The following is a 13077-nucleotide window of genomic DNA, read 5'->3' on the forward strand; positions in this document are numbered from 1 at the left end:
GACGAATGCCCTCCTCTGATGGGAGAGTCATCATCCGGCACCTCTGAGGAGGGGCATTCCTAAAGGCCAATATTTATGCCTTAGACGAAATTGTACCCTGGAGGATGATTTTCTGGATCAGGCTGATGACCTACGGAAATGATTCCAACAGAGGGGCTATCCACAGGGCATCTTAAAGAAGGCATTTAAAGATACAAGGAAAATTAATAGGACACAACTTTTAAAACCTGTGGTATCTAAAACAGAATCCGAAATCTGTAGATTTATCACCACCTACAGCAATGGAGCAGATAAAATGCGGTCAATTTTGGAAAAATATTGGCCAATCCTAAGAATGGATGAGGACATTGGTGATCTGGTGGGTAACCACCCAAGTATCACTTTTCAGAGAGGTCGGTCTTTGAAGGACAGGCTTGTGTCAAGCCATTTTGCACCACCAAAAAAAGAGAACTGGTTGACAAATGAAATTAAAGGATGTTTTACATGCAGTGGCTATGTGGCCTGTCCAGTGGTTAAAAAAGGGAAATTCTTTGAAGGCAATGCTACAAAAGAAAAATTCGAGATAAGACACTTTATAAACTGTAGATCTAAAGGGGTGATCTATAAGGCAGAATGTAATTGTGGGTTGGAATATGTGGGAAAAACAATCAGGGAATGGCGCAGAAGAGTGGGTGAACACCTCAGGGATATTGAGTTAAAAAGAGATACCCCGTTGTCCAGGCATATTAATGTCATGCATGATGGAAATTATGCCCAGTTAAAATTTATCGGTATTGATAAAATTGAGAAACCAAAAAGGGGAGGCGATTGGGATCAGAGATTGTTACAATATGAGACAAGATGGATCCATCGCCTGAGGACACAGTCACCAACAGGCCTTAATGAGATGCTTACCTTTAGTTGTTTTCTATAAATACATGGCCTAGTGAGGGACTGATAAGGGATAGCCGCCGCGGAGTGGGGGCGCCATTTTTGTTGTCCCCGTAAGATGCCAACCTCCACTGCTTAGGCAGGGCAAGAGGGCTAGAGTGATATTAGATCTATAATAGTTACCCTGGGTCCTCGCTCTAATGGTCGTCTACCAATACTCTAAGAGTACTTTGAACTGAGATATTGTTTTTTCCTTTTCTATCCTATTTCCTCACTTGATAATAGGGTGAGTAGGGCATTATTAGGGCCAGCCGTCGCGGAGTGGGGGCGCCGTCTCGTACATCTAGGGTGCCAACCCCCGCTGTCAGGTAGGCAAAAGGATAGAATAGAATAGGGTCAGGATAGGGTGAGCACTTGTAACTTTCCTATCCTTCAATCCTCTCCATGCGAATCCGTGGTCTGTGGTTTTGGTTAGAACTGGCACTTTGCCCATTCTTCTCCTCCCCTTTATATTTAGGGTTGTTAGGAGAAGTATATAAATTGATTTATGAACCAGTAAAAATAAGAGCTGTTTGAAAAAGTTTTTTTAATATTTTAATACCCACCCCCAGTGCAATCAGTACATTCAATTTGATGTCTTATCTCCAGAGAACCTCGATGTTGAGTTCCCACTATGGAATAGTGACCAGATTTTTGATCATGGGAATACGCAATTTAATTGCATTCATTTTGAAAGGGTTTAAGCATACCGCTTCATGCGGCAGGCACTATGTTTGGAGAACAGGTAGGAGGCACGGATTGTGACAGCCTCGGGAGGGCTGTTCCTAAGTGCGTCTGCCTGTAGGCGGGCTCCCTGTGAGTGCGCAGAAGCATGCTGGAACGCACGCCGGTGACACAGGAGGCGGGCTCCCTATGAGTGCGCAGGGTCGAGCTGGAACGCACGTTGGAGACGCAGGAGAGTTTACGTCACCAGGAGGGCGCACTGTTTGTGCGGAGCTAGGACATCGAAGGACGGTATATCCGCTTGCACTGTAAATTTCCGGTTATCCACACGAGGAGCTACATGTGGTTTAGTCCGGAAGTGTAGGAGGTGGTTTTTCGGACCCTTGAGCCCCCCGCCGCTGTGGGAATTGGTGCTTTACAAGTAGGTCTTTATATAAAGGTTAGACAAGAGCGGCGGCAGACCGCAGGATGATATTGAACAAGGAGGTTGTTTATCCCTTGTGAGGGAAACATCTCTTTCTCCCCCAATCTGGCATTTATTTAATCTTCCTCCCCTGATGATTTGAGAGAATGAAACGCGTTGGGAGGCCATGGGGATTAAAATCTGATGCTTTATAATCCTAGTGGTGGGTTTTGAAGTAGATGGGAATTGAACCTTATCCTGTTTCCCCACATTTCCCTGGGAATGATCTAAGGCATCTAGGTGAAGCAGTCGGTTTGAAATCAACGCACACTATTTTGGTGAGATTGTTCCTTTTTTTCAGCATTTGTCCTATACATTTACGGCTGTCATGCATTTTATGACATGTATTTATTGTGTTTAAGTTATGCTGATTTTTGTGTACATATAATTATACCTGCATGAGGCCATAGGTCAGTGCTGTGATAGTGATTAAATTGCAGATGTTCACGAACGTGGTATGACCATGGAATGTTTTTGAGCAATTTTTTCTGATGCACCAAGAAGAAATAGACATATTAGTCTGGGTGCATTAGTTTTTGTGTACCGATGTCTGTTTTGTTGTTTTTGTCTAAGATTTTAAAATATTAATATTAAAAGCTATATTTTATTCTAGTTTATACTCCATCTACCTTGCTGCTTACTATTTTTTGGATTGGTAGTTAATTTTTTCTTTAATACTATTATTCAAGGCTATGGCCGGTTTTCTGGCTAAGACCATAGACACGGAGGCATGGTATTCAGAGGACCAGGAGGTCTTTTCTGAAAAAAGTTTTTCTCAACCCAAATACACCCCTTCATATAATAATGCTTTCAAAGAATTGACCAAAGCCTATAAAACTCAGATCTCCAGCTGGTGGGAGGTCCAAAGCCTAGAGAACTACGCAAAATCTGGTATAGTCCCACGACACCTGAGGATTACCCTACAACCAGGGTTTAGATACAGGAATTCATCTTTCAGTGAACAGTGGGAGAAGGAGGCTACAGCTACCTCCCTTAGATTCATGCATATCCTCCTAGAGGAAGAAAAGAAAACCCTCAAAAATGCAAATGATAAATTGAAAGAACAAATTGAAATAACAAAAAAATTTTCAAATGAGACAGATTTTGCGGCAAAAGAATTAACTCTCCAGAATACAGTAGAGAGATATCAATATAATTTAAAAGAACGTAAACACCGCAATTTCGTTAGGGACTTGCAGGATTTTAGAGAAAAGAAGGCTTAAATTGATGATGATTAAATATTAAATATAATATATAAATGATTAAATTGCAGATGTTCACGAACGTGGTATGACCATGGAATGTTTTTGAGCAATTTTTTCTGATGCACCAAGAAGAAATAGACATATTAGTCTGGGTGCATTAGTTTTTGTGTACCGATGTCTGTTTTGTTGTTTTTGTCTAAGATTTTAAAATATTAATATTAAAAGCTATATTTTATTCTAGTTTATACTCCATCTACCTTGCTGCTTACCAATATAAGTGAAAAGGGAAAAGCCTAGTCAGACTTCCCATACAGCTTATAAATATAATTTGCACAAAAGAATCATTAAGTGGAAATTGAAACTCGGAGTGCAGTTTCTTTAATAAAATATAGCCCTCATTACACATTATGCTATGAAAAGCAGAAAATCACAACCACATTTTGGATGAGCGAAAGTCAGAGTTTTATTGTTACAAATTATATAGTGCATGTATAGCTATGGTGCATTGAAATAAAATCCATATTACAGTCACCAACAGTGCGGATATATTGTTTATCCCATTGTATATGTCAGATACTTCATAAACCTATCCTATAACTCTGTTGAAAACTGAGAATAATAGATAACAGTCATAAGGCAAAAATAAGAATGAGTCCCCTAAAATGTAAATATGCAAATATTACAATGATAAAACGACAACAAAAGTTTTATTACTGTTTCTATATTGTCTTATACTGTACTGTAAGAAACCAGATGTCAGTGCTTTTGGCATAACTATTCTGAAAGGTATTATTAATCTTCTACTTCTGAAAATCACACAATGAAAACTACAGAATTGAAGAAATAAAAGAATGGATTTTCAGACTTACTGCCGTGGTAATATATCACACGGCATGTCAGTAACCACTGAGCAGGTAACGAGTAGCTTGTATTATTGTTACACCTCTTTACAATAATTATAATTTGCAGTAAACTTAGGTGCAAATGATATTTCCCTAGTGAAACGTTATGGTTTCCTGTGTCGCAGTTATCCAGGACAGACTGGAAATATGTTCAGGAAAGGACTGATCCCGTTTGTAGAAGGTATGAACAAACAGATATATGCAGGGCCATATTTATAACAAGAGAATGCCAAGAGTGTGCAAAGCAGTCATCAATGCAAAAGGTGGTCACTTTGAAGAACCTAGAATATAAGACATAATTTCAGTTGTTTCACGCTTTTTTGTTAGTATATAATTCCACATGTGTTAATTCATAGTTTTGATGCCTTCAGTGTGAATGTACAATTTTCATAGTCATGAAAATACACAAAAATCTTTAAATGAGAAGGTGTGTCCAAACTTCTGGTCTGTACTGTATATATAGCCACACACACACATACATGTATATATATATATATATATATATATATATATATATATATATATATATATATATATATATATATATATATATATTACATAGTCTCCTTTATTATGTATGTTGCCATCCGTTATTATACAGTGCCCTCTCTTTTTATGGACAGTACCGTCCCTTACATATTGGATTATATAGAGCCCTATTTTTTATTACCTCTCATCCTATCATATTAGCTGTATAATGCAATGATGGCTGATGTAGCACTGCTTGAGAAAGACTTTTGGGAGGCGAAACGTTGAACCACGCCATATGGGCCCAATAAAGTCCACTTATATTTTTTGCTAAAACCTGGAGTGCTGCCTTCCATTTTTTTGGTCCCTGTATATTTGGCAAGCATATGGATTAGTTGCTTGAAGGCCTGTGCACCCATTTAATTGTATGTTCTTTCCATTTTTTTTGTATCTAAAAAGAGAAGGGACTATGTAATAAAAGGGTGCTGTGAATAAAAAAAATAACAAAAATGCATTATGTAAGAGACAGTACTGTACATTTAACAACAGAGGAAGCTATATAATAAGGGATGGCACCATATATAACTAGAGAGGACGGTATGTAATAAGGGACGGTGTAATACATAATAAAAGAGGAAACTATATAACTAAGGGTGGTGTTATACATAATAAGTACGTACACTCTATACTAAAGGACTGTGTTAGATAATAATGTCTTCCTCCACCTCCCCCTGTTCCTAGGTCCATTATAAGTCCCCCTTCCTCCCATCCCATCCCCCACACCCCTCATTGTCCTCCTCCCCCGCATCCCATTATTGTCCTCTCCCCACCTCATCATTGCCCTCTTCACCACCTCCATCATTGCCTTTTCCACCACCATTATCATTGCTTTCTCCCCACCACCCCATATCATTGCCCATTCCACCATCTCCATCATTTCCTCCTCCACCACAACCACCCCATCATTGTCTTTTACCCCACCACTCCCATCATTGCCCATTCCACCACCTCCGATCATTTCCTCCTGCCCCACCATCCCCATCATTATCTTTCCCCCACCACTCCCATCATTGCCCATTACACCACCACCATCATTTCCTCCCTACCACCCCATTATTGCCCTTTCCACCACCACCATCATTGTCCTTTCCACCAACTCCATCATTGCATTATCCCCACCACCCCATTTTTGATCTTTCCACCACCTCCATCATTGCTTTTTCCCCACCACCTTATCATTGCCCTTTCCACCACCTACATCATTTCCTTCTCCCCCACCCCCCATTATTGCCCTTTCCACCACCACCATCATTGCAATCTCCTCCAGCACTCCATCATTGCCCTTTCCACCACCTCCATCATTGCTTTCTCCTCTACCACCCCATCATTGCCCTCTCTATCACCTCCATCATTGCCCTTTCCACCACCTCCATCACAGCCTTCTTCTCCACCACCCCCATTCATTGCCTCCTTTCTCACCACTCCCATCATTGTCTTTTCCATTACCACCTTCATAGCCTTCTCCCCACCTCCATCATTGCCTTCTACCCCACCACCCCCATCATTGCTCTTTCCACCACATCCATCATTTCCTTCTCCCCACCATCCCCATCATTGCTCTTTCCACCACATCCATCATTTCCTTCTCCCTTACCATCCCTATCACTGCCCATTCCACCACTTCCATCATTTCCTCCCCCACCATCCCCATCATTGCTCTCTCCATCACCCCATCATTAACTTCTCCCCATCTGCCCCATCATTGCCCTCTCCTCCCCTCCACACACACAGACACACACAGCACCATTCACCTCTCTGCACATGCCCCCGCAGTGCTATACACATACACACACACTTACACACACACACACACTCACTGCTCTGCCGCAGCATCACCGTCGGCAGCTTCCTCTCACTGACACAGCCAGCCACTGAATGATTACATCATGCAGCGGCACTGCTGTCTGTGTGAGAGGAAGTGTGGGTGTGCTGCAGCTTCTCTGTGCCAGCTGTCAGCTTGACAGTCGGCACAGAGTGTCGGCTGTTGGGACTAAAGCTCCCATCAACCGACGCCTGCTGCCGCTAATAACAGCGAGAGCTGGAGTGACTGATGGGAATATTGATTAGCCAGCTCCTGTGCTGTAAATAAATAATTTAAAAAAGCGGCATAGGTTCCCCTGTATTTTTGATAACCAGCCAGGAAAACTCACAGCTGGGGGCTGCAACCCTCAGCTGTCAGCCTCAGCAAGGCTGGTTATCAAGAATAGAGGGGTCCCCATGCCATATTTTTTAATTATTTAAATAAATAAATAATTTAAAAAAAAAAGCGCGGGGTCCCCCCCATTTTTGACAACCAACCTTGCTAAAGAAGACAGCTGGGGGCTGGTATTCTCAGGCTGGTAAGGGGCCGTGGATATTGGCCCCTCCCCCAGCCTAAAAATAACAGCTCGCAGCTGCCCAGAAAAGGCACATCTATTATTTTGGCCCTGAGGAAGTGGCAGATTGCCACGAAATGCGTTGGCACAATAAAGCTTTCAAGAACCTTTTCATTGTGTGTGGTCATCGCGGATACATGGAGAAACCCGCTCTTGTCCTTCCTTCTTTTTTTTTCTGTATCATAACACATAGCAGATTGCAGAACGTGTTAACTGTCATATCGGTGAGTGAGCTTTTGTTCTGAAGGAAGGATCTATCACCCTTATATTTCTCCTCCTGAATAATCTTCTATGTTGGTTTATAACCAGTTGAAATTTGACCTTTGATAGTCATAAATTATCTTAGAAGATGGTCGAGTTCTTTCTAAGAGAACTTTTCAATAAAGCATATTCCACCATATCACGTACAATTGGTAATAAAGGCTTTAAGAAGAATTTCTTCTAAAAAGAACTCCATCATCTGCTAAGTTTAGATCAAAGGTCGAATTTGAACTGGTTATAAATGAGCTGAGTAGATTATTCAGAAGGAGAGATGTAAGTGTTGTTGGTCCTTCCCTCAGAACAAGCTCACTGACAAATTGACTGTTAGCACATTCTGCAATCTGCTTTGTAACGTTATAGATAGAGGTTGTAAAAGCCAAAATATTTAGTGAAATCCTATTAGAAAAATGTTTTTCGCAAAAAAAAATGCATTGTTTAAAAAAAATTCCCCTAAAGGTATTCATATCCTTTATCTACAAATAAGTAAACTTGTCAAGGCCAGCCATAAATATAAGCCCACCGCTATATTGAGTGACCAACCCATTGAACGACAAATGCAAAATATCACATAGATTCAAGAATAAGCAGAAAACGGCAGGTGGAAAAGCTCCTTCACTAATGTGTTGGTGATCTTAAAACAACACCAGCATCAGCTCCAAATGAAATCCTCAACTTTTGACCCCAAATGTTTCAAATTTCCATAACTAGGTCCTATGTTTGCGGTAGATTCAAGGTCGTTTGCAACTTTTTCTGTGCTGTGATTTCAGTGATCTTGTGATTTCACTACAACTCTCTACTGATCCTGCATTGCCTGAGCATAAAGGGAGTAATCTAAGAAACTTTTACAGTATACCGTATATTGGAAAATTGATATTAATCTAATCCTTTAATATGTACAGTACTGGGAAAAAGTTCTAAACAGGTGTGGTAAAAACGCTACAAAGTAAAAATTATTTCAAAAATAGAATTGTTAATAGCTTTTTTATTAATTAACAAATAGCAAGCTGAATTAACAAAAGAGAATTCTAAATCAAAGCAATATTTGGTGTGACCATCATTTTCCTTCAAAACAGCATCAATTCTTCTAGGTACACTTGTAAACAGTTTTTGAAGGTGCTCGGCTGGGAGGTTGCTCCAAAAATCTTGGAAAACTAACTACAGATCTGTGGATGAAGACTTGAGCATATCCTTCTGTCTTTTCATGTCATCCCAGACAGACTCGATGATGTTGAGATCAGGGCTCTGTGGGGCCATATCATCACTTCCAGGACTTCTTCTTTATACTGAAGAGATTTCTTAATGACATTGGATTCAAAGTATTCTGTAGCAAGTAGTGTTGAGCGATACCGTCCGATATTTGAAAGTATCGGTATCGGATTGGATCGGCCGACACCGGCAAAATATCGGATCTCGCCGATACCGATATCCGATACCAATACAAGTCAATGGGACACAAATATCGGAAGGTATCCTGGATGGTTCCCAGGGTCTGAAGGAGAGGAAACTCTCCTTCAGGCCCTGGGATCTATATTCATGTAAAAAATAAAGAATAAAAATAAAAAATATGTATATACTCACCCCTCCGGCAGACCCTGGTCCTTAGCGGTGTAACCGGCAGCCTCCATTCCTAAGAATGCAGTGAGTGAAGGACCTTCGATGACATCGCGGTCACGTGAGCGGTCACATGAGCGGTCAAGCGACCAATCACAAGACCGCGACGTCATCGCAGGTCCTGTACACTCACTGCATTCTTAGGAACGGAGGCTGCCGGTTACACCGCTAAGGTCCAGGGTCCGCCGGAGGGGTGAGTATATCCATATTTTTTATTTTTATTCTTTATTTTTTACATGAATATGGATTCCAGGGCCTGAAGGAGAGTCTCCTCCAGACCCTGGAAACCATACACTGGGAACTTGCGATTCCGATTTCCGATATCACAAAAATATCGAAACTCGGTATCGGAATTCCGACACAGCGAATATCGGCTGATACCCGATACTTGCGGTATCGGAATGCTCAACACTAGTAGCAAGACAATAACCCCAAACATGCAGCCAATCATGTTCCTTCATGATGGTATTGCATGATGGATAAGTATCTGCCTTTATTTCTCAGCATTGAGAACACTATTAATCTTGCCGGGATCTCCACCATGCTTCACTATTACCTGCGCTTTCATTATTGTGCCACTATCCAACCATTTGACTAGCAAACTGCCTTCTGCTACAATGAAATATTTCACATTTTGACTCATCAACTATGTTTTATGCATGTCAAAGGCATGTTTTTTGGCCAAAATTATTCCATGAAGACCACTACTGGCTAGGCTTCTCCCAATAGTAGATGGGTGTAGCTGAGTCCCACTTGTTTCTTTCAATCTTGAGCTGTTGATCCTGCTGGACATTTCCTATTTCGAATGGAAGTAAGCATGAGGTGTCTTTCATCTGCTTCACTGTTTCCTTGCCTTACCTATTTCTTGGTGTCCTCAATCTTCTTGAGAAAATATAGGCAGATATTAATCCATTATACAATACCCATCAGGGAGGCATCTGGCTTTAAATTAATTATCCAGAGGCACAATGCCATCAAACATACAGCCAATTTTATTAAGAACTATCTTCAGCGTAAAAAAGGAGTCCTAGAAGTGATGATATGGCCCTCACAGGGCCCTGATCTCAACATCAGGAAGGCTGTCTTGCGATAGATGAAGATACGATAAGATAATTTGCGGAAGCCTACATCCACAGATCTATAGTTTGTTCTCCAAGATATTTGGATCAACCTCCTTGCTGAATTCCTTCAAAAACTGTGTGCAAGTCTAACAAGAAGAATTGATGCTGTTTTGAAGGTAAAAGATGCGTACTTTTGTTTATTCACTTTGCATTTTGTTAACTGATAAAAAATGTAACTATTACCACTTCCATTTTTTTTAAGTATTCTTACGTTAGAGCGTTTTTACTCCTCCTCCCTAAAACATTTGCACACTACTGTATATAAAGCTGTGTTCAATTGATGCATTCTTGGTGTGTTTTTTGCTATGATTTTCCAAAAATGCAGTAAAATTGCCACGAGTGGGAAAAAACATTTTTATTAAGTGCATCTCTGCATATGTATGTGACATTCTCTCTCTTTTTCTGACTAGTAGGCCTGTGACATTAGCGTGCTTTCTCTCTCTCTCCAGTCTTAACCCGTACAGCTATGATGAGAACTGCCTGAATATTAGTGAAGATCACATCCCACTAGCTGCCTTGCCGCTGCTGGCCATCGCTTCCCCTCAGTACCAAGATGCAGTTGCTATGGTGATCAGCAGAGCAAACCAAGTTTACAATGAATTCCTCAAGACTCCAGATGGAGCTGGCTTTAATGGACAGGTAATGTTGTGGCAAGTTAGATTTATCTGTTTACCTTATCCTTTTAAATGATTCCACCCTTTAAAAAATATAAAAATAAGTGCATGTAAGATATAGAATATTTGGCAGGAATTATGTATGCGCTATATAAAAAAATGGAAAATGGTTCTGAAAAATATTGCACCTTTATTTTTCTCTGCTCCTATAAATGAGACTTAACAGATATAACTAATAAAAAGTGGGTTAAAAAATTTAAATGCTATAGGCCATGTTCCCGTAAGTGAGAACGCTGTTTTTTTTCTGCACCAAAATATGTAATAGCAGAAATCTGCTCTGATTAGAGCATTTTTTGTTGTTTTTTATGCACTTACCCTTTTTTGGTGCAAATTTGATAGAGCATTTTTAGTTGTATGTTTTTAGTGCAGAAAAGCTAAGATTCATCACTTAAAGAGGTTGTCCACTATACATTGATGACCTATCCTATCCTACACTGATAACAGCTGTGACGGGTGTCGGACGCTGGCCAATCAGACGTTGATGACCTGTCCTAAGGATAGACCATATGTAAAAGTAGTGGCCAATCCCTTTAATACCACCTGGGCATTTTTTTCAGGCTCTTCAAAGAAATCGAGAAAAATTGCATTGCATCAAAAATGCACCGTTCCACTGCATCTTTAAACGAGTTTTCGTGAAATCACATTCACTTAACATAAATTGCTAAAAATTGCAAATTAACACCACCCCAAAACACCCGCCCTCTACCTCCAAAAAAAAGGGCAGAATTTACCTTACATAGGAACATGGCCATAGAACCCAAGCAACCAAAGTAAATTTATAAAAGATGCACATGAAAAATAGATTTGAATGAAAGTTGGGATTCAGTAATTGCTTGTGTATATTTAAGGAGCAACATAATGTCAGTGATACCTGGGGGAACACTTTTTGTTAGGAGGACACGACTGTAACTTGCAGTTTTTGCCTTTAGATTTCCAGCAGTAGCTTGTTCGCTTTCAGACACGAAGGCTGGAAATGTGAAAGTGACTGTAGGATGCAGAAAAATAAAACATGGAAAAATCATACACTGACATATACAGTATGCTCAGTAGTAATGAGTGAGTATACTCGTTACTCGAGATTTCCCGAGCCTACTCGGGTGGTCTCCGAGTATTTGGGCGTGCTCGGAGATTTCGTTTATGTTGACGCAGCTGCTTAAATTGCAGCTGCAAGACAGCTTGAATACATGTGGGGATTCCCTAACAAACAGGTAATCCCCACATGTATTCAAGCTGTCTAGCAGCTGCAATTTATACAGCTGCGTCGACATAAACTAAATCTCCGAGCACGCCGAAATACTCGGACATCACCTGATCATGCTCGGAAAATCTTGAGTAACGAGTATACAAGCTCATCACTAATGCTCGGCGCTGGAATTTTTAGTTTCAATTTGAAGAAGGAATAACTTGTATTTAACACCTTCCTTCCTTAGGATGTAATAGTATATCATGGTGAATATTTATGGAGTGGGTTCAAGAGCTGCGCAGGGTCCACACAGGATGGGCACAATTTGATGCTTAGTCCCAGTGTCAGTAAACAAACTATGCAGAAGGTTATATATAGTGACATAGGCATGATGATAATTAGTAACACTTAATAACCCACAGATTGAAATTGGAGACTGTTACTAATTATTACCATGCCAATATATGGGATGTGTATGGGACTCTTGCGAGTAATGCAGTTTGTTGTAGGCAATGTCTCTTAAATTCCAATCTATGGGTTATCAAGTATTACTAATTATCATCATGTCTTAGGGTACTGTCACACTGTGAAATTTTGATCGCTACGACGGCACGATCCGTGACGTCGCAGCGATCGTATGATTATCGCTCCAGCGTCGTAGACTGCGGTCACACGTTGCAATCACGGCGCTGGAGCGATGCCGAAGTCCCCGGGTAACCAGGGTAAACATCGGGTAACTAAGCGCAGGGCCGCGCTTAGTTACGCAATGTTTGCCCTGGTTACCAGCGTAAACGTAAAAAAAACAAACAGTACATACTCACCCGTCGGGGTCCTTCAGGTCCTTTGCCGTCTGCTTCCTGCTCTGTCTGCCGGCCGGAAAGTGAGAGCAGATCACAGCAGTGCTGCGCTCTGCTGTCACTGTACGGCGGCACTCAGAGCAGGAAGCAGACGGCAAAGGACCTGAAGGACACCGACGGGTGAGTATGTACTGTTTGTTTTTTTTACGTTTACGCTGGTAACCAGGGTAAACATCGGGTAACTAAGCGCAGGGCCGCGCTTAGTTACCCGATGTTTACCCTGGTTACAAGCGAAGACATCGCTGGATCGCTGTCACACACAACGATCCAGCGATGTCAGCGGGTGATCAAGCGACGAAAGAAA

The 13077-nt window shown here is 41.0% G+C and overlaps 1 protein-coding gene across 1 annotated transcript in view; it reads left to right on the top strand.

The window, feature by feature from the left end:
- Positions 1-13077, top strand: part of PITPNM3 (PITPNM family member 3) — a 791724-nt gene that overhangs the window by 545596 nt on the left and 233051 nt on the right. The window contains exon 6 of the mRNA XM_077294388.1: positions 10509-10698. Coding sequence (XP_077150503.1) covers positions 10509-10698 — 190 coding nt within the window. The remainder of the gene's footprint in view (positions 1-10508; positions 10699-13077) is intronic.

This window comes from Ranitomeya variabilis, chromosome 3, assembly GCF_051348905.1.
Source record: "Ranitomeya variabilis isolate aRanVar5 chromosome 3, aRanVar5.hap1, whole genome shotgun sequence".
NCBI classification, from domain to species: domain Eukaryota; kingdom Metazoa; phylum Chordata; class Amphibia; order Anura; family Dendrobatidae; genus Ranitomeya; species Ranitomeya variabilis.